This window comes from Lissotriton vulgaris, chromosome 12, assembly GCF_964263255.1.
Source record: "Lissotriton vulgaris chromosome 12, aLisVul1.2, whole genome shotgun sequence".
NCBI classification, from domain to species: domain Eukaryota; kingdom Metazoa; phylum Chordata; class Amphibia; order Caudata; family Salamandridae; genus Lissotriton; species Lissotriton vulgaris.
Window position 1 is genome coordinate 740,190,634 of NC_141700.1, and position 24,225 is coordinate 740,214,858.

The 24,225-nt window shown below is 44.2% G+C and overlaps 1 protein-coding gene across 1 annotated transcript in view; it reads left to right on the forward strand.

Annotated features, from left to right (window-relative positions):
* The window catches only part of LOC147678479 (extracellular calcium-sensing receptor-like), a 112,977-nt gene extending 99,573 nt beyond the window's left edge, over positions 1-13,404 (forward strand). The window contains exon 6 of the mRNA XM_086946586.1: positions 12,494-13,404. Coding sequence (XP_086802712.1) covers positions 12,494-13,404 — 911 coding nt within the window. The remainder of the gene's footprint in view (positions 1-12,493) is intronic.
* The last annotated feature ends 10,821 nt before the right edge of the window (positions 13,405-24,225 follow it).

Here is a 24,225-nt window from a genome sequence, read left to right on the forward strand (position 1 = left end):
CCAGCTATGTTAAAAAAAAAGTAATAGAAAGGAAGATAGCGCTGAATAAACTTGATTTGGCCTCCACCAGGCTGGACTGTGGCAAAGGAACTAAGTTAATGAATGTTGAGGATTTGTCTTCTTTTATTTGCCATAATAGTTTCTCACCACTGTTCGAATGTGCAGACCTTGAGGATGCACCTGAAACACCAAATAGCGTAGTACAACCTATGAGGCCACCATCGGACATATACCCAAATGTGAATGCCTCACTAACTGATGGGGCAGCTGTGAATAATAGCACTATAGCCACCAACTGCAAGGCTAATCCACCCAGTAGCCCTCTAACCCACAGTAACAAGGCCCCTACCCAAAGATTGCTAGCAAACCAAATAACGGCCATAGCTCAGGACATCAAATCACTTAAAATAGCTGTAGGTAACCTCGTAGCTTCCCTGAGTAAGGTACATACTGCGGTATAGAGTATTCAAAATCAACTGCAGGTACAAGCAGCTGCACAGAAGCACACTCAAGGGGGCATAAGCAGCATGAAGCAGCTGAACGGGGCTAGCATTAGTCGACACTCAGACTTACCAACTGAGGACTTCTGAACTAATCATCTAGGAGTCATCAAACGGCAGATAGGAAAAGGGAGAAGAGAAGGCACTCCTGGCCCAAATGGAATACCTCTAGTACTATACAAACAGGAGGCAATCTTCTGGGCAGAAGCACTGGACCCACTCTTCAGAGAAATTAGAACTTTGAATACCCTGCCTAGTTCTTGGAGAGGGCTAATCATTTCAACAATCCATAAATCCGGTAAGAAGTTGGAACTAAAAAACGACCGATCGGTGGCACTATTAGATAACGAAGCTAAATGTTTTGCCGACCTGGTACTGGAGAACCTTCAGGCATGGGTGGAAGAAAAATCTGCAATTCCCCTACAACAGACTGGCTTCGCAAAATCGGTCGGGACAATGACTAACATTTTAAGCATGGCTATGCTTATGGACAAGGCTGAGGCCACACAGTCGTTTTTAAATCTATGCTTTATTGATTATAAAGCTGCTTTTGACCATGTAAACCGCACAAGACTCTGGTCTAAATTGCACAGCTGGGGGCTGTGTCAGCCCTTACTCAAACTAATAATAAATCTGCACACAAAAACGTGGCTACAGGTGAAGCTGAGCAATGGCATGCACCTGTCGAGGCGTATGCCCATGAGAAAAGGGCTGAAACAGGGTTGTGTCTTAGCACCCACTCTTTTTAATCTGTATATTGCTGATCTAGTCCCGTTGCTAACTAGCTGCAACTCACACGCCCCGAAACTAGGAGTCACCTTACTTCCCTGTCTCCTCCATGCGGATGACATAGTCCTGAGTAGCAAAACAAAAGTAGGGCTACAACATCTTTTAAACACAACGTGGGATTTCTCCCAAGCTAATGACCTTACGATCATTTTGGACAAAACAAGAACCATGACAGTTGGAAAAAAAAGGCGACAAACAGCTGCCTGGTTCTGGGGAGAAACTAGAAAAGAGGACACAACCAAATACAAATATTTAGGTGTGAAGTTGGACACTGGAGGCCATTTTGTGGCACAGAAGAACAGCATAAGGCACAAAGGTCTAGCACTAGCAATCTCCCTAAAAACATTAAACTCTAAACTAACTGGCCCATCAATCCTGCTGCTTGTGGCGGTGGTTCGGGCAAAACTTTTGCCAACAATCACCTATGGTAGCGAGGTACAGAAAGACAGGGACGCAAACACACTCAATGCCACAGTACCAGCAGCATATAGGGTTATTTTTGGGCTGCCGAAATATACTTCACCTGCGCAAATCAGACTTAAATTTGGCGTTTTGAAACAATCACTTGCTAGACAAGGGGCCTTTATCATTGCATGGGTCAAAGTGCGAAATGCCGAACAGGGTACGCTAAATGAATAGCTGTGGAAGGAGTTACAACTGCACCCCACACTACCAGCTGCAGAATATCTATATAGCAGTCTACACAAATTGCAGCTAAACCAACTTTGGGAAACACCAACAACTACCCCAACTTTAAAAAAATGAGTGTGGAAGACAGTGAAACTCCTGTCATGGCTGGAGGACAAGGACGCACTCTCAAAGAGAGCCCACAGTTGGATGACCCTGAACACATACATGAAGCCGGGCGCCCAAGCCTACATCAACCTGGGATACAATGAAAACATAAGAATAACTTTTATGAAATATAGATTTGGATTGCTCCCCTGCGCCCAGCATCTCCTTCCCTGGCTTCGAAACAAAGCAGGCTCTGTGTGCAGCTTATGTGGATCGAATTAAGACGACATGCTGCATCTACTATGCTCCTGTAAAGAATTCACAACAGCACAAAAGAAATCTGACGCACCACGATCTGGTGGAAAATTCGGTTGCCTATGACTTACGCACCCAACACTTGGTTAATACAAAATGTGTTTCAATTATAACTGCCCAGAAACACAATCGGCCGCAAACCAATTATCATGAGTAGTTTCCCTAAACAATGGGTCTCCACTGAACTAGATCGATTGAAGTTTCAGCTCGCCCCCTGAAGTACCCATGTCCCATGCTGACGCCCAAGTACATGCCATAACACAACCATAGCTGTACCATATTGAAGACCCCCCTGTAGAAGAAAAAAGGGTGACCAACTTAACGAACAAGCCAGATTGAACCTCAGCAGCTGCAGTCGATACGGTTTTTTTTTTTTTCCACCCAACCGTCTATCACGCAGTCTAGAGGTAGTCTCATGGAATATTGTAGGATTGCAATCTAAGGTAGTGTCCCTTGACTGGAACTCCTTCGTTGAGGAATACGACATATGCATTTTCCAAGAAACATGGATAATCAAACCGCTTTATCACCTGGGTTACCTAAACTATTATAAACCAGCTACAAAGGGTAATAAGGATCGCCCCTTGGGCGGGCTTACTATATGGGTATGGCACGACATAGACATACCCATACAAGCACTCGAGGCAGGAAGTAATGACATTCTGTGGGTCATATGTCAATATCGACATCTATAATATTTACGCTAGAGGGCGTAGCGGGAGACGAAGGTCAGAAACTATTTCCGATCTGGATGACATTTTACATAACATCTCTTGGTCCTCCTCAGTAGTACTTGGGGCGATTTTAATACCACCTTTGAGCCCCTGGACAATGAGCAATTTGATCCAGTGGGGGACGAGGACCAACAGTGGGGTATCCCTAGCTTGAAATACCTCTGATTAAAAAATGGATAGAGGTAGCATTACAGTTGAAGGCCCTAAGCCTCGAACATGGTGTAAGGGCAGATAATAAGAGAACAAGATCTGATAAGCAAGGGACCCACACGTTCAGAAACGGTCACCGCACAATCCGGATTGACTACACGTTAATCAGCTTCAAAATCTGGTGCACAGTAGAAGACATGGTCATGACGGATAGAACCGAGAGCGACCATAATCCACTCTGCACCTCATTTTCACTTAAGGCTCTACAAGAGCAACCATAAGCCCCAATTTTATCCTCAACTGCTGAATTAGAACTGACAAATGACATGCAACATCTTGAATGGCCAATGGTAATTGAACAACCTGATATGTTATCATCAATCAATTCTGACTTGGAATACACCCTAACCCAGATGTTGTCATCTCAATATGATTCTAGCAAACTGAAAGAAATAACACTAACACATAACACCTTCTTTGATAGAATATGCTCACATTTCCAAATTCCCAACAGGCCCAAGATAAAGAGATTCTAATCACACCTTCATTGGTACAATAATGAGTGCAAAATAGCACGCAGTGTGCTGGGGGGGGGGGGGGGGCAATAAGATTAAGAGATCAGTCTAGAGTCCAACATACAAGAACGCTACATAAGGAGACAATTCTCTCAGCAAAAAAGACCTGGGATGAGAAAAGATGGGAGGACCTAAAAGAAGCATGTAAAGAGAGGAACATGCAACACTTCTGGAGCCTTGTAAAATGGGGTGCGGTGGCTCAGGGCAATCTCCCCAAAATTATGTGGACCGAGTAACGTGGGTAGAGTTTTTCTCAGACCAATATGCAGACAAAGACAACATGGGCTAGGATTCTACTCTGGTTTATTTAAATCCAACCAATACTGTTTTTACTCTAGCTGACGTAATAGCTGCACTGAGTTCTATTACCAGTGAGAGAGCCCCGGGCATCAACAAAGTGCCCGCTGACATCTTCCTTCAGAATAAGGCCAAATGGAGCCAGTATATGATGCTCTTATCAAATGCCATAGCTCCAATCCTGGATTCCTGACAAGGGGCGGAGATTATCCCGATTTACAAAAAAGGAGATAAATCCTTACCCGGGAATTATAGGCCGATACGCCTTACAGATTCAATCCAGAAAGTCATAGCTCGACTTGCTCAAGCAAAGATTCAAGCCTGGATTGACGATAATGTTATCTTGAGCCCCCTCCAGGCAGGCTTTCGGGCAAATTTGAGCACCATTGACCAAGTCTTTCGTTTTATTCTAATCTACTGGCGGACGGGGACTCTCAGAAAAGGCAGTATTTTCAAAGCCTTTGTTGAACTTAAGTCTGCCTTTGACCTAGTCCCACGGCCCCAATTATGGAGGGTATTGCAGGAGCTTGGGCTGCCACCTGAGCTACTCTTTTTAATAGCTTGCCTATAAACAAGACCAATCAATTCCCAGTCAAGAAGGGAGTACGCCAGGGCCGTGTCCTGGTGCCTACATTGTTCTCACTTTTTATCAATGGCATTGTCAGTTTCCCAGCTGCCTTTCCCACAGACGCTCCAGTCCTAGCTGGAAAAAAAAGTCCTACATTAAATATTGCGGATGACATGCTTATATTGTCCAAAACACCGAGTGGGTTAAAGCATGCGCTGTAGCATTTTAACACATTTTGCACACTGCTTGGTTTAGAGGTCAACACTGCAAAAACAAAGTTTATGACTTTCAACCATCACAGGACATTCAAGGGGGCATGGTAATGGAGGAGGGCCTATTGGAGCAGGTTGATGCATTCACCTATTTAGGTATCACCATGCATAAAGGGCTCAGCTGGAGGCCACACATTGACACAATAGCCTTAAAACATAGACAACTGGCCGGTGTAATGATTAAGGAGTTTAAAACATCATTGACCAAACCTGTACCTCCGGTGGTGCAAATTTACAGCTCTAAAATACTGAGCTCAGCTCTGTATTGCGCATAATTATGGGGCTTCAAAAATTTGAATCCTCTAGCTGTTTCCAAGAACAAGTTTTTACAAGAGGTTACAGGTTTGCCACAAAGCTCTCCCATGCTCCCCTTGCGCCACAATTTGGGTAGAAAAGACATAGCTGACTTAGCAAGACTGCACCCCATCCTCTACTTTAGCAGGATCTGGTCCACACCAGGACTGGCCACCTTTGCTGAAGGTCTTAAAGACCTAATGGAGGCTGATCACCTCCATAGAATCAGCTGGTTGAGCGACATTAGAACTACCCTAACTAGTATGGGCATGTCATCTCTGTGGATCGATCCTAGCGGAACAAGGGGGCATATTAGCAAGGAACCTCGTTAAAATTATTGCCATTTTAGCGGCAGAAAACTGCCGCTAAAACGGCCCAGGTTAGATGTGCAGGACATCTAACCTGAGATTGTATAGGAATTCTATAACACATATTAGCAAGCCCATTATCGCCGTTTTAGCGGCAGTTTCCTGCCGCTAAAACGGCAATATTTTAACGAGGTTCCTTGCTAATATGCCCCAGAGTTTCCATCGGATAATCTGATCAAGCAAAGATACTTGGAACTGATCATGCTAGAAGCCAATAGAGTAACTGACGCTGTCAGGAAAGTTCTTGCAAATAAAAAAAGACTGTACATTGAGGACTACTGGAACATAATTACTAAGCCATTGGACCGTAAATTGTACTTCCAGTTTAGAGTAGGTTGTTTACCCTTGAAGACCTTTACAGCCACATGATCTACCACAGCTAATGATAAGTGTACAGTTTGTACTAATGTGGAAGAAACATATGCACATGTGTTATTTGTCTGCCCTGCATATGCTGCACCACACAAAGGTTGGCTGGTACCGATCTGTAGGAACAATGGGTACATACCAGTCAAGTGTAGGAATGCGTATACTGTGAACGTTCTCCTCCGTATTGTATGAGGTTTCAATGGCAAAGTTTTTAGTATGGATGTGGACAATCAGAACTAAACTACCGGCAGCAAAAAGGACCATGTAGAATCTTGATATTCTACCTGCAACTTGTAAATTGTTTAATACTCTTCAGCATCAAATCTTATTAACAATATATGTACACATTTTTTATGTTTCTAACCCATTTTAATAACACATTTTTATTGTAATAATCAATTTTTTAATCTTGTGATTTATGGTTTCATTTTGATGTGCTTTTATGACATTCACTCTTCAATAAAGCTTGAGTTGAGTCTGCAACTTTAGAACACCAGCAAAGCCCACGCCCTGCCAAATCTATCAATGCTGGGCAATACCATCAGCTCCACTATACGGTTTTGTGGGCCTTCTTCCGTAACGAGCGGACATGTAAATGCTCAATGGGAGGCTCCAATTACACAAGCTGTAGCACCAAGGGATACATTCCAACAGGCATCTACAGTAAGGGAGGATTTAAGGGCACTCCGTCATGAAACAGGAACACGAGATCCCAATGCCATGCTTGCAGATGACCTTCTCCCACCGGAAGCCTCCCCTTTAGTATTGGTTTTGGCCAATGTACCCCCTCTCCGGGACAATCAGACAGAATCCACAACACAGTTAATGGACAAACTTCTCCATTGGCTTTCCCACAATTTCAAGAACTCTGGAATATGGAACTACCAGCTGGCCAACAAAATGATCATGGCTAGAAGAGTAGGGTGGGTGGGGAACTCATCAAAGATCATCATTGGGATTGTGTTGTGAAGCATTTTAATAACCTACATGTGGGTCATCTCCTCCTGGACAACCTCTATAGGTCTCCACTTTGCCGTACCCAAATTATGCCTTTACCATTGGAACACTTTTATAACCAGGCTTTAATCTCAGGATTGGGAAAGATTGGTAGGCTAAGGTCAGGTCCTTTATTCACAAAACATGCAGAGGGCCCCAATATTCCACAGGGGGTAAGTTTACAAAATAGATTTGCTCCCATCTCTGACTTGGAATCATTTGATTGACTACCATCGCCCACTGGGAGAATAGCAATACCAGCTAGTCCAGCACATGTATTGAAGGCATAACAAATGTCTCCTCCGCCGCGGGGCATTAGAGATAAAAATAGGGCTTCCTTTGCATCCTGGAATGTGGCTGGTATTGCCTTGAAGGCAGGCAATGAGCAATAACTCGACCTGGGACACACCACGGCCCTCATCCTTCTAGACCTCTCTGCAGCATTCGACACCCGCTCACATCGCACGATCGCAGCCAGACTCCACAACATGGGAATACAAGGAGCCGCCCTGGAATGGATCCAATCCTTTCCCTCTGGCCGAACCCAGAGGATCAGACTCCCTCTCTTCCCCTCCGAACCCACCAATATCAACTGCGGAGTACCCCAGGGATCCTCCCTCAGCCCCACGGTCTTCAACATCTACATGGCCCGCCTCGCAGCCATCGTCAGACAGCATGGGCTCAGCATCATATCCTATGCTGACGACATCCAGCTCAATCTCTCACTCACTAAAAATCCCGAAGACATCAGACTCAGCTTCCAGGAAGGAATGAAGAACGTGGCAGCCTGGATAAAAGACACCTGCTTGAAGCTCCACTCAGAGAAGACCGAGGTCCTCATCCTTGGACCCTCCACCTCCGCCTGGGAAACCACCTGGTGGCGGCCTACTGCCCTCGGGAATCCACCCACACCTACAGACCATGCACAAAACCTCGGTATCATCCTCGACTTCTCCCTCTCCATGAACCGCCAGATCAACGCCGTCGCCTCCACCAGTTTCAACTGCCTGCGCATCCTACGCAAGACCTTCAAATGGATCCCCCCGACTGCAGAAAGACTGTCACCCATGCACTCATAACCAGCATACTGGACTACAGCAACGCCCTTTATGCCGTAATTAACGAAACCCTTCTAAACAAACTCCAAACCATCGAGAACACTGCAGCCAGACTCGTCCGTGGGAAACCGTGCCACAAACACATGACCAAACACCTACGAGATCTCCACTGGATACCCTTTGAGAAGAGGATCACCTTCAAGCTCCTCTCCCATGCCTACAAATCCCTCAACAACTCCGGACCCAAATACCTCAATGAGAGATTATCCTTCCACGTACCCAAGAGGAACCTTCTTTCTGTTGACCTTGCCCTGGCAGAGGTCCCCCACATCTGCAGAAACAGAGCAGGTGGGAAAGCCTTCTCCTACATTGCAGCCAAGACCTGGAACAAGCTTCCAGTAAACATCAGATGCTCCCCAACCCTGCACACATTCAGGAAGAACCTCAAGACCTGGCTCTTTGACCGATCCGGGATCACGGGTGAGTAGCGCGTTCTATAAACCCCTGATTGATTGATTGATTGAATTCCAGGAGATCATCTGCTTCCAGGAAACATGGGCTAAGGATCCGGTTTTCTTTCCTGGGTTCTGCACTTTCCACACTCTTGCAGTGCCCTCAAAGTCAGGCAGATTGAAGGGCGGTTTATTAACCTTGATTTCAAACACAACCCCCCACAAGTAATGCAATTGGTTCCCCAAACATCCATGTTCAGCTTCTCCTTCTTGAGTTTAGAAATGAAGGTTCCTGGAATCTAATTAACTTCTATAACAACAAATTCAGGAGGAATATGAAGAAAGGGGTAGAAGATCTAAATAGGTAGTTAGGCAAAATTAAGTTACTGAACCCCTTGGCTGCTGGGGTAATTTTTCTGCTGTGCTGTGGGGCGGGGCGCACGCGGCGCCCCTGTGCTCATGACGAGCTCAGCTCATCATGAGCTACAGTGCTCCTGAGCTCATGATGAGCTGAGCTCATCACAGGTGCATTGGCTCCCATGGAGCACTCAGCACAGCATGGGAATTCTCCCCGCACCTGAGCGTTCCACAGGCCATGACGAGCTCAGCTCGTCATCAGCACACGAGGACCGTGGCTGATGACGAGCTGAGCTCGTCATCAGCACACAAGGTGTTAAAAAAAGGCCCACCCCACATCATCTGGGTGGGGGACTTTAACAATCACCTCTGTAAACATAAAGAGTCTAAGACGTGTGGCTTAGTTGATTCCCAGGGCAATCATACATTTCTCACATAATGAATATGGTGATAGCCTAAATAACCTATATTCAAGTATTCTGGGAATAATTAATAACACAAAAGCAGGACATATAGGTAAATCATTTAGGTGGGGCAGACAGGAGTCAACAATTGATTTTATTTTAGACTCCTTTTCTAATAAGTGGAAAAGTGGCCCCTTTAGATAACCTGTTTATATGCTATAGCGACCATGCCATTCTATTTATCTCTTTAAACTTTCTCTGTAAAGGGAAACAACACCAACAGGTTGCAGATTCATATTGTTAGGTAGGGAAAATGCCTACCAGCTAAAGTGGGTACAGGTTGAGAAGTTGAACCTAGGCATGAAGTAATAGCCCAAACAAGGGAAGATATAATAAACTGCCTGGCTTAGGGGACTCCTCCCCCGCTTTTAGTTCCCCGGTTTACAGGACTCCTACCAAAATTTAAATTGTCGCTCACTTGTACCAAGCCTGTAAACCTTAATCGAACCAAAGGATGGTTCTACTATGAATGTTCCATAGCAAGGAGTGCCCTTATCAAGACCATAAAAGCTCACCATGAGATCCAATAACAATAAAACTCCTACGTAGCAATTGCAATCATGCCCGGAAACAAAGAGAGAAGATTAGAGAGATCCCCTGGAACAATCTTGAACAAGCTGCTGCCTCAGGGCAGCTGTAGGGAGTTCTGGAGAGTCATAAATGCCCCCTATTTTAAAGACTCCAAGGATTCCTCCCTCGACTCACAAGTAGATGAGGATGCTTGAGTGGGTTGCTTTGAAAGCATCTTCTGCCTTACCACTTCCTCTGCGCCACCATCCACTGAGCGACCCTTATTGCCACAAGGTAGTCTGAGAGTCTCTTTAACAGAAGTCATTAGAGGGTTAGAGTCTTGCACACCTGGGAAGGCCTCGGGCCTTGATAGGCTCCTGATAGAGCTTTTCCAGTAGAACTATGATATGTGGGGCCCCTTATTATTAAATGTTTTTAATAGCATAGCACTAGAGGGTCCTCCATCAACTTGGAATAAGAGTGTATTGTCCCTATTTTTAAGAAAGGGGACGGGGCACTCCTAAGAACTATCGTCCAATTTCCCTTCTGGATACCCTTGCAAAACTTATGGGCCTGCTCTTATTATCCAGATTGGAGGACTGGGCTGAAGAAAATAATATACTGGTGCAGGCGCAATATGGATGCCAGAAGGGAAAGGGGACTGTAGACCAATGCATAAATTTGTCACTGCATAAAAACATATACCAAAGTAAAAGGGAGGAGGCTGTACATGTTTTTTATGGACCGGTGGGCGGTCTTTTATTGTGTTTCCCATCAGAAGTTGTAGCAAATGCTGGCGGGGATGGGTGTTGATCCCCTAATAATCCACTTTATTCACCAGCTATATACCAATGCTGCTGCCTGCATCCAGTATGGTGTAAATGGGGAATGTACACGCTCATTTAAGATCGAGAAGAGGGTCAGGCAGGGTTGTGCCCTCACCCTGTTTATTTTTTCCATCTACACAAACGGGGTAGAGGCCGCCCTGACTGGCTCACCTCTGGACGTACCTACATTTGATAACATCCCCCTTTCAATACTGGCATATGCTGACGATGCAGTCCTAATTGCTAGGACTGGGGTGGCTTTACAATCTTTTATAACATCATACGGCTCATTTATGCCTTCACTAGATCTTAGAGTAAATTAACCAAAATAATTCATTATTAATGCGGGAGCCAGAAGAGGAGCAAAACCCCCAAATTTAAAGTTGGCCTCAAAGAAAATTGAAGTGGTAGACTCCTTTCCATATCTGAGAATCACTCCTGGAAAAATCTGGTGGCGGTAAGAGCACAGGGCATGAAAAGGAGCCTTCAGGCTATTAAGGACTTTGCAAGGAAGCAGGGATCCAGTCCTCTGGATATGATTAAAAATATCCATCGTGCTAAAACAAAGGCAGCGGTAATGTATGGGCCGGGAGTCTGGGGGATGGTAAACTTGGATCAGTTCCAGAGGATAGAAGATATTTTTTTCAAAAATCGGGCTTCATTACCTCATTCTCTTTCAAATTATATTTTACACCTCGAATTAGGGTTACCCTACTTGCTTGATACCATCAGACTTGCCCCAATCCTGTTGTGGCTTTCGATTTGGTGGAGGTCCACTATCAATTTAACTCAAAGCATAATTGGCAGCCGCATGAGGCTGGACCACTACAACAGGATCAGCGGACTTAGATATGTAGAGGTCAAACTGACTGGAATCGGGCAGGACAATGTATTCAGTGGCCCCTCACTGTGCAGTAAGGTATCAAAGCAGCAAATCAGTGAGTTGTAGCTCCAGAGGGCTAACTTCCTTCAGAGGGAAAAGAACCGTCAACAAAAGGCAACAATTGCAATTGCATATGATCTTATTCCTCCAAGATTAGGGGAAGGATTTTCATACCTTTTGTGCATTAGCTGTGCACACCACAGATTCATTCTATTGCATTTTCGCCTGAATTACATTCCTCTGATTCTAGCTCTCCCGGTGAGGAAGTTTAAACTTTCAGACTTGCCCCCCGGTCCTTGCGACAACTACTCGCCTAAAATGGATCTACATGTAGTATTATTCTGCAAGTTTTACCATACTGAAAGGAAAGCTGTTATCCTTCCAACTTTAAGCCGCTACAACCGTACACAGTGCAGGGTGGCATTGTATTTTTTAAAGGTACTCTCCGACTCCTTTGTCTGCTTTTCCATAGCAAGTTTTTTGTGGGCATTTGTATGAAAAAGGATAAATCGAATTTTGTTCAGATAACCTGCTGCACTAACAGGAATAACTGGTTTTATTTCAGTGAGGGGGACCTAAGAAGCAAAAAGAAAAAATAATTTTGTACAAAGACTATGATTGCTCCCACTTATGGGATTTAAATACTATTTTTCTTGTTCAGGGCCAATTTTTTTAATTTGCCAACAATTTTATATTGATCTTAATTGTTTTTATATGGTTATATAATATTGTGCCATGGCTTATTTGATGAATTGATGCTTTTATGATCTGTTTCAAAAAGAGATTGAATAAATATTATGAAAAAAAGAATAGTCCTAGTCATTACTATCAAGGGTATTACATGACCCTGCTGTGGAATCGGTAATGTGTAAAGGTGATGCACAAATACTACATTGTACATAATTCTATTTAATTCTTAATAAAGTCATGACATTTCTTCATTTATCACTGTAAAATGTTTTGATACTTTTCTCTCTCAGACTCAACTGAATGCTCCAAGTGCCCGTGGGATCAGTGGCCAAATTCCGAACAGGACAACTGCGTGCTGAAAGTCATAGAGTTCCTCTCCTACGAAGAGCCTTTAGGAGTTGGCCTGACTGTCATATGTATTTTTTTCTCACTAATGCCAGTTACTATTCTGGAACTCTTTATTCAACATAGGAACGCCCCCATTGTCAAAGCCAATAACCGTTCTCTAAGCTACCTTCTACTATTTTCTCTTGCTCTATGCTTTCTCTGTTCACTGATCTTTATTGGTTATCCTACTACAGTGAAATGTCTCCTCCGCCAGGCTGCATTTGGCATCACTTTTGCTCTTTGCATTTCATGCATCTTAGCCAAAACTATTATGGTAGTCATTGCGTTCAATGCCACAAGACCCAACAGTGACTTAAGGAGATGGGTTGGGCCCCAACTTTCATACATAGTGATTGGTGTCTGTACAATCATTCAAGTCCTCCTATGTGCCTCTTGGCTGATTCTTTCTCCACCTTCCTCTGAATGTAACATCAATTCTCAACCCGGAAAGATATTATATGAATGTAATGAAGGGTCTACAATTGCTTTCTGGTGTATGCTTGGATACCTTGGGCTTCTGGCCACTACAAGTTTTGTAGTGGCCTTCCTGGCTAGAAAACTGCCGGACAGCTTCAACGAGGCCAAATTCATTACCTTCAGCATGCTGGCCTTCCTTACCGTCTGGCTCTCATTTATTCCAGCCTATCTCAGCACCAAGGGCAAGTATATGGTTGCAATGGAGGTCTTTGCGATCTTGTCTTCCAGTTCTGCATTGGTTTCCTGCATATTTTTCCCAAAATGTTATATTATTCTGTTGAGGCCTGAAATGAATACAAAGGAATATCTGATGGGAAAGGACGTCGGAAAGAAATAAGACACTACTTATGAACTGTCACTGTCGGATACAATGTTCCTGATGACCCTGCATAATGTATTACGCATCTCCTCTGTTGTGTTCACAGTATGGGACAAAATAAATATCTTATAGAGGATCATAGAGTCAGTCTAGGCTAGATATATTCAGAAAACACTTTCCAGAAACAGCACATTAAATAATGAAAAGAACTGACTGTTCTGTTGTCATACCGGTTTAGGAAATCTTTTTCAGGTATTTACATTTTCATACAAAGTGAATTAATTTTGGTTGAAAAAGTTTGTCTCCTTTAGTGGTTCTTTGTTAAGCAGGTACACTACTTGCTACTTACACAAAAATCAATCCTTCTAATGAGGCTTTGGAATATTGTTTCATAACCTGAGAGCATTAATAGTGATCGAGATTTAGTTGATAACTTAACTGTTATATATTTACATAGAGTCCTACGCAATCATTCAATCAATAATTACTTTATTCGATTAGCTTCAGCAATCATAAAAGTACAATAGAAAGAGAACATCAATAAATATCATTCCATAAAATGTAATCCATCAGAATATATGAAGTTACAACGCGATGATTTACATTGCAGTACGTTACATTGCGGTTATTGCAACGCAAGTTGTTAAAACAACTTGCGCTAGAGGTGCTGGACTTAGGAATAGTATGATTTACTATTCCAACTCCAGTGTGTGTAACAGTAGGTAAGGTGTTCGAATAGTAAATCATACTATTTCTTCGTTTAGAGCTCAATCCATCGCAAGTCGTTGTAATGACTTGCGTTGTTATGACCGCAATGTAAATGTATCACGGTGTAACAACCGCGTTTTAAAGGTCATTCGCCAATCCATCACGGTTCAGTGTCAAACATAAGCAAAATACACACCTAACAGAAATCTGGTTAAATACCAGCAAAAGGTAACATTGTCTACAAATTGAAGATATAGTAGGGCTGGTCTTGCATGGTTAAAATTCAAAGGCACAAGTTATGGGCGTATATATGTTTGTCAAAATTGGCCCATTTAGGGCAGATTAAAACAATATGTAAAGTGTCTAGTACAGAGTACTCATTGCATGTGCAAATAGGAGGATCTTCTGGCTTATGTCATCCTGCTACAAGTTGAGGGAACATTTTCAAACAAAAACAAGTTAGGAGTCTTCTGCGGATAATCAGCATATCCAATGTTAAATACAATTCCATTCTGTCTATAGATTTTACCACTGCATAATGTGTCCAGCAGTGCTTGCGCTGTGAGTCTGCTCTCCTAATCCTACATTATCTGATTTTGAGATTATCTCTAGGGAATTAAAGAGATGAGATATCCCCAAATTCATCAGGGAAGTTTTTATATAACTCAGCCAGCGTATAAGCAAGCTCTGGTCCATGTGCATACAGTCTCTCAGTATTACTCTATCAAATTCTAGCTCTTTTTGGTCCAAATTGAACACCATAAAAGTAAGGGGTTGAAGTGAATATAGCCAGCTATATAATGTCCCTATCTCATCATATACTATTTCTGTTGGCACATTCTGTGGAATTTGCAACAATTTCCTTAAATATTTATTTTCTGCTGTTTGTAAGGAAGTAGAAGATTTGTAGCCCCAAATCTACGCTTCAAATTCTACAGTTTGAACACACTTAGCATTATGAAGATATAATATAGAATTCATATGAGTATAGCATAAATACCTGGAAAAAGCATCAATGCTAAAAGCAACCCTATTAAAGGATTGGGTGTGAGATTTTAATATTGGGTCCCAGGACAATTTATCGTCCAGTAGTATGCCTAAATAGCTAAACTTGTATACCTTACCTATGTTGTTGTCCTTGAATGCATGGGTTTTAGTATTAGTACTTCTAGGTCCTATGGTCATGGTATATGATTAAGAATAATTAATTTTAAGACCTATATTTTCCAGAAGATCATACAAACTACATAACAATCATTGCAGGCCATCCGCATATAACAAGGCCGGAAAGGTTCTGTCTCCTATTCTTTGGCCATCTTTGCAATATTGCCTTAAAAACTGGTCTAGTGTATTTATATATAAAATGAAGAACAGTGGAGCTAAAATTCAACCCTGCTGGACCCCTTTCCCTAACTGAAAGTGCTTAGTTCAGCCCCCTGATGGGCCATATCTTACCGATGGCTCAAGCCCCAAGTGCAAATTAGTTTTACTCTTCCTCATCATGTTCCCTGAAGCGCATGAGTCTATATCCTGTGGCATGGTGTGAGTTCTGTAAATCCCATATCTACACACATAAGTTCAAACATACCTGTGACACTGTTTGTTTCCCTTATTCGATGTTTCAATAATCACAATAAGTAAAATTTCTACTAACCTTCATTGTGTCTGTCTCAGAACTGTTGATGTTTCTATGCCTAGCAATTCAACTTTACCTCTAGCTGAAATTGTGTTTTATGTAAGGCTTTTGCTACAAACATCCATGCATTTAATGATTTTAGAACCAACAGACAGATGTGGCTGAGTTAGATTGTGAATGCTAAAGGATGAACAGAACAACATTTTTTTGAGGTGGCCACTTGCCCTGACATTTGTTTTAGGAATAGTGTAGAGTTATCTAATGTCAAAACACAATCGTGTTTGTGTGACTAATGTGTAAAAAATGAATTTTTGTTCTAGTGCAATTCATAAAATGTTGACTCTTTGTCACACAATCAATTGCTACTTTCTTATTAAAAAATAAACAGAGAAACCTTGATGTTGTTCCAACCTTTATGCTTGATGTACAAAGTCTTTTTGCAATTTCAAACTCGGCAACTCGTGTGACTCTAGCCAGTGGAAGTTCGGTGGAGCGAAGTTGTCTGGCGGGTACGTGGAACAAGAGGTGATGGTTCAGATATGCTTGTCCTACATCGTGAAGAGCTTTGTAGGTATGTATGAGGAGCTTGAAGGTGATTTTCTTTTTGACTTGGAGCCAGTGGAGTTATTGAAGGTGTTCTGTGATATGGCTGCTGCAGGGTATCTTGTTGACCAGCCTGGCTTCAGCATTTTGAACATTCTGTAGTTTCTTGAGTAGTTTCTGGATGACTCCGGCATAGAGTGCATTGCTGAAGTCAAGTCTGCTGGTGATGAGTTTGTGGGTGACAGTCTTTCTGGATTCTGTGGGGATCCATCTGACTGTCTTTCGAAGCGGGTGGAGCAAGTGAAAGCAGGATAAGGATACAGGGTTGATCTGGTGGTTCATAGTAAGCAAGGAGTCCACTATGATGCTGCGGTTAGGTGTGTGGTCCATGGGGTGAGAGGGGTTCTCAGGTGGCAGGCCACCAGGAGTCATCCCAGGCTGAGGGGGTGTTTACCCGGATGAGTACCACGGTCTTGTCTGATTTGAGCTTGAGGCAGGTATCATTCATCCATTTGGCAACAGCCCTCATCCCGCTGTGAAAGTTGATTCTGGCGGCTGTAGGTTTGTTGTTAAGAGAGAGGATCAGTAGAGTGTTGTTGGCAGAGGAGACAATGTTGAGTCCATGGTTTCTGACGATGGTGGCGAGGGGGGTTATGAAGACGTTGAAGAGGGTTGGGCTCAGCTAGGAGCCCTAGGGTACTTTGCAGCTGATATCTGTAGGTTCTGAGAGAAATGGAGAAAGTATGACTAGCTGTGTTCGGCTACTAATTAGTAATTATTAGCTTTTGAAATTGGACTTCTTTTATTGGAGAAGAGGTCCTTCAAAAATGTTTCATATTTGGAAATATGGATTTGGGAATAGAGGTCTGCTGTGCTTTGAAAACCTCCATCTCTGAATTTGAGCTACGCACAGGAGGTCACAAATTGTAACGGTCTAATTAGTGTGAAATGGACCAATTTTATACGGCCAATTATTATTGGTTTAAAAATTTGGAAATTATGACAGTGTAATTTATGTTTTCAAATGGCTGAAGTTTACACGTCACAGTGAGTCTGAAACATTTCCTACATTTGGAGCTATAAGTAATGAGTAGTGTTTCCACCTCGCGCACCAACTCGCGAGGTCAGAGTGCGGTAGTTGTCTCACGCTGCCCGTTGGCACGCGAGCCCGTTAGATAGGTGACAGTTGGTGGAACGACAGTTGTAGGGTGACCGTTATCAGACAGTGTTCTTTGTGCTTGCATGCACTTCTGTGCCCATCTGTGGGAACTTTACCATGAATCGTAATAAACTTACATTTCAACTAATCTTTGGCTCCTGATTCACTACATTCATTGTGGCGACGAGCTGTAACGTGTAGTTCCCACACAGCACCCACACGGAAGAAAAAGTTACATTGACGACACTGGCCACAAAATAATTCTTTTGCTTCAGCGACGTGAGCTGATCTCTTCAGAATTGTGCCGTGTGGTAACCAGAAGCATTCTGACGAAAGAGTAACACCTGATCCCCGCCTGCACCTTAAGTAGCGCACGCTGGTAGGATAGCAGGAATTTAGGAGGCTTGGCGGCATTCTTCAACATTTCTTCTGGAAACATACTCCCCGTCAACAGAGTTCGGTTGCCTAGGTGATAAAGAAGCTGTTTGCCTAACTTTAGTCTCCACAGGCTCCATCTGAGAGTCGCTTAATAATCACAACGTATGTAACCAACTACGTGCAGACTTATCTTATCACCGCAATGATTTCAGGTACTGTTTTTATTTTCAATAATACATCGGCCAGTGTGAGAATACTAATTATTTTTGCACATACATCGCTGTCTACATTTATAAACGAAAGAGCGAGCACTTACTAACACGGTGACACGCACACCAGGTCCGTTTTAAGGGAAATTACTCTACAGCTCTCCTGGAAAACCACCTGTCAAATGGAGACAATGGCTCGCCGTATTTGAGACCAATTTAGGGGCAATTGGGGCACACATCATTCAGACCAGAAAAAAAAAAATTCTTACTATTGTTCTCCTTGGGCTTTGAAGGGAGGGCTGCCCTTAAACATTTGCCTGAGACAGAAGTTGTAGAAGGTGAAGAGCCAGACGAATACCAAAGCACCATAAGGAAATTAGCGAAAAGATGAGATGTTCAGCCTAGTGTAGTTGTTTTGAGACACAAATTCTTCGAACGTGCCCAAAAGAATGATGAAGACGTTGACACTTACAAACCTGCACTAAGGCAAATGATTGCTGTTTGTGAATTTGAAAACTTTACTGAGCAGTTAGTTAGTGATCAGTTCATAAGTCAATGTTCTGACAGAGCTATTAGACAAAAGTTATTGTCGTTGGAAAACCCAAATTTGGAAGAGTCCATTTGCATTGCCAAGAGTATAGAAACTTCCCAGGTTTAGGTGAAGGAACTTGTAAGCAAGTCTACAAAAGTAGTTACCCTAGTACGTCTTACTAACTACAAGAAAAAAATGGATGCTCCAAAATCTAGTTTTTTCAGAAGAACTGACATTTGTTTTAGGTGTGGTAATTCAGTTCATACAAAAAATGGTAGTCCATGTCCTGCAAAAAATGTAGTGTGTTTGTCTTGTGGTTATTAAGCCACTTTGACAAAGTATGCCAGAGTCATAAAAGAGAAAATGTAAAGATAAGATGTGTCAAGGACAACAATGATATCAAGGATGAAGATCCGTTGGAAGAGTTGAAAGAAAAGATTCTAGTAGTACAGGACAGTGATATTAGGACAGGAGATCCTAGTGACTGTGTAGACCCCTACGTTGAAATATCTGTCGGAGAGAAAAAGGTACGTCTTCTTGTTGATTCAGGTGCACACATCACCATGATTACTGAATCCCTCTTTAAAGATAAATGGGGGAACAGGCCGTTACTTTCCCCAGATCGTGCCACTGTGTCATATAAAGGATGAAAAATAGACCTACATGGTTATTTTGAAGATGTTATGGAGTTCAAAAAAAGACGCATTCATGGCAAAATATATGTTGCCATACATGGGTTGAATATCCTTGGGTGGTTTCACCAGGGGTTGTTTGACATGATGCTATGCCCTGGCGCAAAGGAACAAGTCTTGGCCATTCGAGATTCAACAGATGTGGAGAAGCTCCTTAATAAATATCCCAAGGTCTTCTTTGGAGAACAGGGTAAAATCAAACATTACAAACATAGAATAAAAGTAATAGAAGACGCAATCCCCATAAAACCTAAATTGAGAAGTGTTCCGATAATTTTTAAGAGAAGAATTTGAAAAAGGACTGGTGTCCATGCACAAGAGAGGAGTTATTGAGCCTATAGACTCTTCTGATTGGTCTTCTCCATTAGCAGTAGCCCGAAAAAAAAACAATGAGCTTAGGACTTGCATTGACTTGCGCAGTTTGAACAAAGTAATTTGGGTTGATTCGCAACCTCTACCAAACATAGTCGAAATGTTGGGCATAGTAGCAGGAGCAAAAATCTTCTCCAAACTCGATCTGGCGTCAGCATATCACCAGGTCGAACTGGACAAGGAATCATGTCATCTCACAGCATTTAATTATCCAGCAGGCATGTTTCAATTCTGTTGCATGCGGTTTGGCCTTGCATTGGCAGCTTTAGTTTTCCAGCTCTTGATGGTAAATCTCCTCAAAGGATTAAAAAAAGTGGCAATCTTCCAAGATGATGTACTAATTTATGCTGCTGTGCAGTCCAAACATGATGCAACGTTGGGTCAGGTTCTTTCAACATTCCAAAACAGTGGAATTGTGCTTAAGCGTGACAAATGTGTGTTCTTCAAAGACTCTGTGGAATACCTGGGTCACATACTCTCTAGCAAAGGTGTCATGCCAAAACCCAGCCTTGTGGGTACTGGACAATGTGGTATAAGTTCCCGGGGGCTACCCTACCCACTTTTGTCTGTGCTCTGTAGCAAATAATCCAACTGTACCCCTCTCTAACTAAAACCAGGATGGTGAAACCCTTCTCCCATTGTGAAGAGCCTGTGTGCCAACCCCAGTGGTCTATTATTCTACATTGACTTTTTTTATTGTGCTGTGCTTTGATTTGATTAGTGTTTTGGTACTGCATGTATACTTTACACATTTACCTTTATTTTAACCCTTTCAACGCAGCTGGAATTCCCCTGCAGTGTGGACAAATTCCACGCGTGCGCAGATCAGACGGCCCCCTGCCGTCCAAAGCACACGCCTACCGTGACGTCGGATGGCCGGGGGCCGTCCGACGCATGCAAAGGGTTAAACCTCTATGCTCTGTGCCATATGTATTAGAGTGTTGACTTCAGGTTTATTTGGAGACTTTAGTGGTTTAGTGTTTCATCCTGACAGGGATTGTGATTATTACTTAAGGGGGCAGTTTTCACTCCAATTCCTTACATTTATCAGCATGCGTTCTATGCATTTCATATAAAACAGTGATGTAAAAATCTTAAAAATTTAGTTTATAGCTATGACCTTATCCTAGACCTCAGGTTTAAAAAAAGCTTTACAATTATACACATAAATATATACATAAAAGGACTTTCAGTCAGCTCTCTTTATCCATTAGTCAGAGTTACTGTCATTCACACTTTCCTTCCATCAGTCACAGGATACGGGATAAAGCAATAGGTCAGCCCATTTCTGCCTCTGGCTCCCCTCATTGTTAGTGGCAACTGCTTACCTGTACACAATATTGTCATCCTCACACTAAGGGGTCTGCCAAATCTGATTTGGAAGTCTTGTTTCCAACCGAATCAGAAACCTTTCTGAATGAGCGATTGTGATGTTTTGACTTTCCGACTCGGATCGGCTGTCGGAATCTGAGCTTGGGGGCCCATAGCAGACCCCCCACCATTTGGAGCCTTCCGCATTAGCCCCGTAGGGGTACCCAAGGGTCCCCTTCAGACCATGCAGAATGTGCCAGGCATCAAGGGGTACCCGCCACAGGGTGCACGATTTTCCCCAGGCACCCCTTTCTTCGATGGGAGCCAGTGTATTTGGTCGGAACCTTGGCTCCCCTTGAAGTCAATTGGAGTCCGACCAAATCATAGCCAGAAGCATCCGAATGCATCATAATCAGTAGGTCAGAATCCCCGGATCGGATTCGGTCGGAAACCATTCCAAGACCAATTCAGTCGGATAGTGATTAACATCCCCTTCAACTTATGCTGGGTACACCCTGGGTGGGTTTGTCCAGCTCCCCAAAATCAATTCTATCTACAAAAGAGCTACCTCCATCAAACTACAATTGTCGGCTCAAATGGCCCGAAGTGGCTTTGGATGAAGGCAAGTTTGAATCTATTAAGGGGGGGAGCTAGGTGGCGCACTTGCGGATGGCAGCCTTCCGGTGAGGCTCTCGCCTCCCAGTGATCGATATCCTGAATTTATCCTGAAATCGGCAAATATAGGGGATTTTGGAGGCACCAACAGATAGCTCTACCCCTCCGACATGCACTGGCTGAGTTTCAGCACAATCCGCAAGGAACTCACGTCATGAGGAGCAGCTAACTGCATGCCGAGAAAGGGCTGTGGATGTGACCTCACCTAGAGGTGGACCGCGTCAGCTACGCAAACCCATGGCATCACACGAGGCTGCAGGCCTCACTGTCGAGCGGACTTCGGAGCGGGGGCTCGTGAAACTGAGGAAAGTTGTGGGACATGCCGCGGCGCCTGAGGTATTCTTGCTGGCCCTCCTCTCCCCCCCCCCCGTGACTGGACTGAAGGTGAGACCCACCATACGGAGGGTTTGGAAGTGATTCGGAGGAGGGCCCCATTGCTCCACCAGCCCTAGCGGATTGAGAGGGCTGATTTCACCACCGGGGTACCTTGAACCTGTCTGGCCCGCTGCCCCCCTCCCCGCCCACCCCCCGGCCTGAGTTGCTGGTGGGGCCCTGCTGCGCTGCGGGAGACATCTGTGGACACTCCTGTAGCGTTGCCGGCCTGAGAGACAGGATCATCAGGGGGGGCGGATAATTGGCCGACCTACGCCAGTTCGGACCCTTTGCACCCTCTGGCCCGGCGCTGCGGCGGAAGGGGGGAGCAAGCTGCGGGACAAGCCTGGGGCGCTGGGACATACTTGCCCCTGTGGCTGGACGTACCACCATTGCTACCGGCCCTTGTGAGCGGTTTGTGACCGATTGCTAACGCCTGGCTACATTCGAGGAGCTACGCGTTGGGCGCTGCATAGGGGGAAAACATCAAAACACCCCAGTGCCCTGGTGTGAGACTGAAGCGACGGAGATTGGGCCCTGAGGCAAGAACAGGCCCTGTTGTTAGTGGCACTGCTGCTCCTACCGGCCTACAATCCTAGTTGTGAACGATAGTGTGTAAACCCCACGCGAGGTGCTGCTGCACCGCCAGAAACACAACGGTCATGGGCAAGCCTGACGCGAAACAGCCAAAACTCACATTTGACGCTGCCAAGAGAGCGTCCCGGTCAGGACATGATCAGCAGAGTCAGGCAGGCTGTAATGGGCCGCGAGAGATCTCCTCCGAGCCGGCTGTAGACCTGCAAGATGTTCTCCGGGAAGTTCGCCAGGGGTTTGCCACGATAGCAGACAAAGTTGACAGGATGTCCTCACGTATGGATGCCATGGTCCACAAGATAGATGTCCACGAGGAGCGATTAACGGAAGTGGAGCGACGCATCTCAGACTCGGATGACACCACGGCTAGACACACATCGCAGCTCTCCAGGATGGACAATCTGTTGTGAGTAATTGCGGCTAAGAATGAGGATTTGTAGGCAAGAAGTAGACGCAATAACATTCGCATTTTAGGCATTCCGGAATCGACCAACTCAGGTAGAATGGAGGAGTATCTTGAGAAATTATTGCTAGCGGCGATTGGGTCAGAGGCCTTCTCTCCTCACTTAATAGTTGAAAGGGCGCACCGCTCATTGGGGCCTCAGCCCAAGCCTGGTACTGCTCCGAGACCCATAATTGTTCGACTCCTAAATTATAGGGACCGGGATATGGCCTTGAAGTCTGCGCGCAACCAACGATCGCTATCCTTTGAAGGTAACTCCTTTACCATATATCCTGACTTTACGCCTATAGTTCAAGAGGAGCGACGAAAGTTTCTAGATGTCAAGGCAAAGCTGCGAAAAGCACAAATTGACTACGCTCTTCTCTATCCGGCGCGTTTGAGGGTGACGCATCAGGGCCGGCAAAAATTCTTCATAAAAAAAACCACAGCAAGTGGAAGATTTCCTCAAACAACTCAAAAAATGGAACAGGTCTGGCGGTGCGGAGGAGGGGCCCCCGGACTCACCATTGGCAGTCGTAAATGAGGAAAAAGAATGAACATTACCAGCACTGCTGTCATTGATGTTCCGGGGTTCCTCTTGTGAGTATTGGTGCATATGATAGTGGGACACTGAATATTCCTTACAAATAAATATACTTTGCACCCCCCTTCCCGAGATGCCTATTATTTGATCGCTGGGCACCCTTCCCCCACGCACGTAGGGACCGATGCCTCGACTGTGGTGCTGTGGGTGTGAGGGGTTGATGTGTCACCACCTGGGCAACGACCCCGGCGGGAAATACCCTATGGCTCTTCGCCATCTCCTTAAGAATGGGGCTGTAGCAAGTCCCTGATTGGGAAACAGTTCGGGGTGGGCGGGGTGGGAGTATAATACTGGCAGGTTGGGGTTGCTTCAGTGGTTGGGGGGTGGAAGACGCGGGTATGATTGGGGTTTCAATGTTATGACCTTGGTAAACAAACACAGCCCTGTGCTAAGATCAGCTACATTGCAAAGGAGAGTTGAAATTGCAGTAGATACACAGCACCTCATGATGAACAGGTATTGTACTATGTTGATATGGCACAAGATGCATTGTTTGGATTTTCTTAATTGGCAACAGTATGGCCCATGATAATATGACACAACTGAATATTATTACATGGAATGTCAGGGGGCTAGGGGATCCTCGTAAGAGGCCCAGATATTGGCGTATTT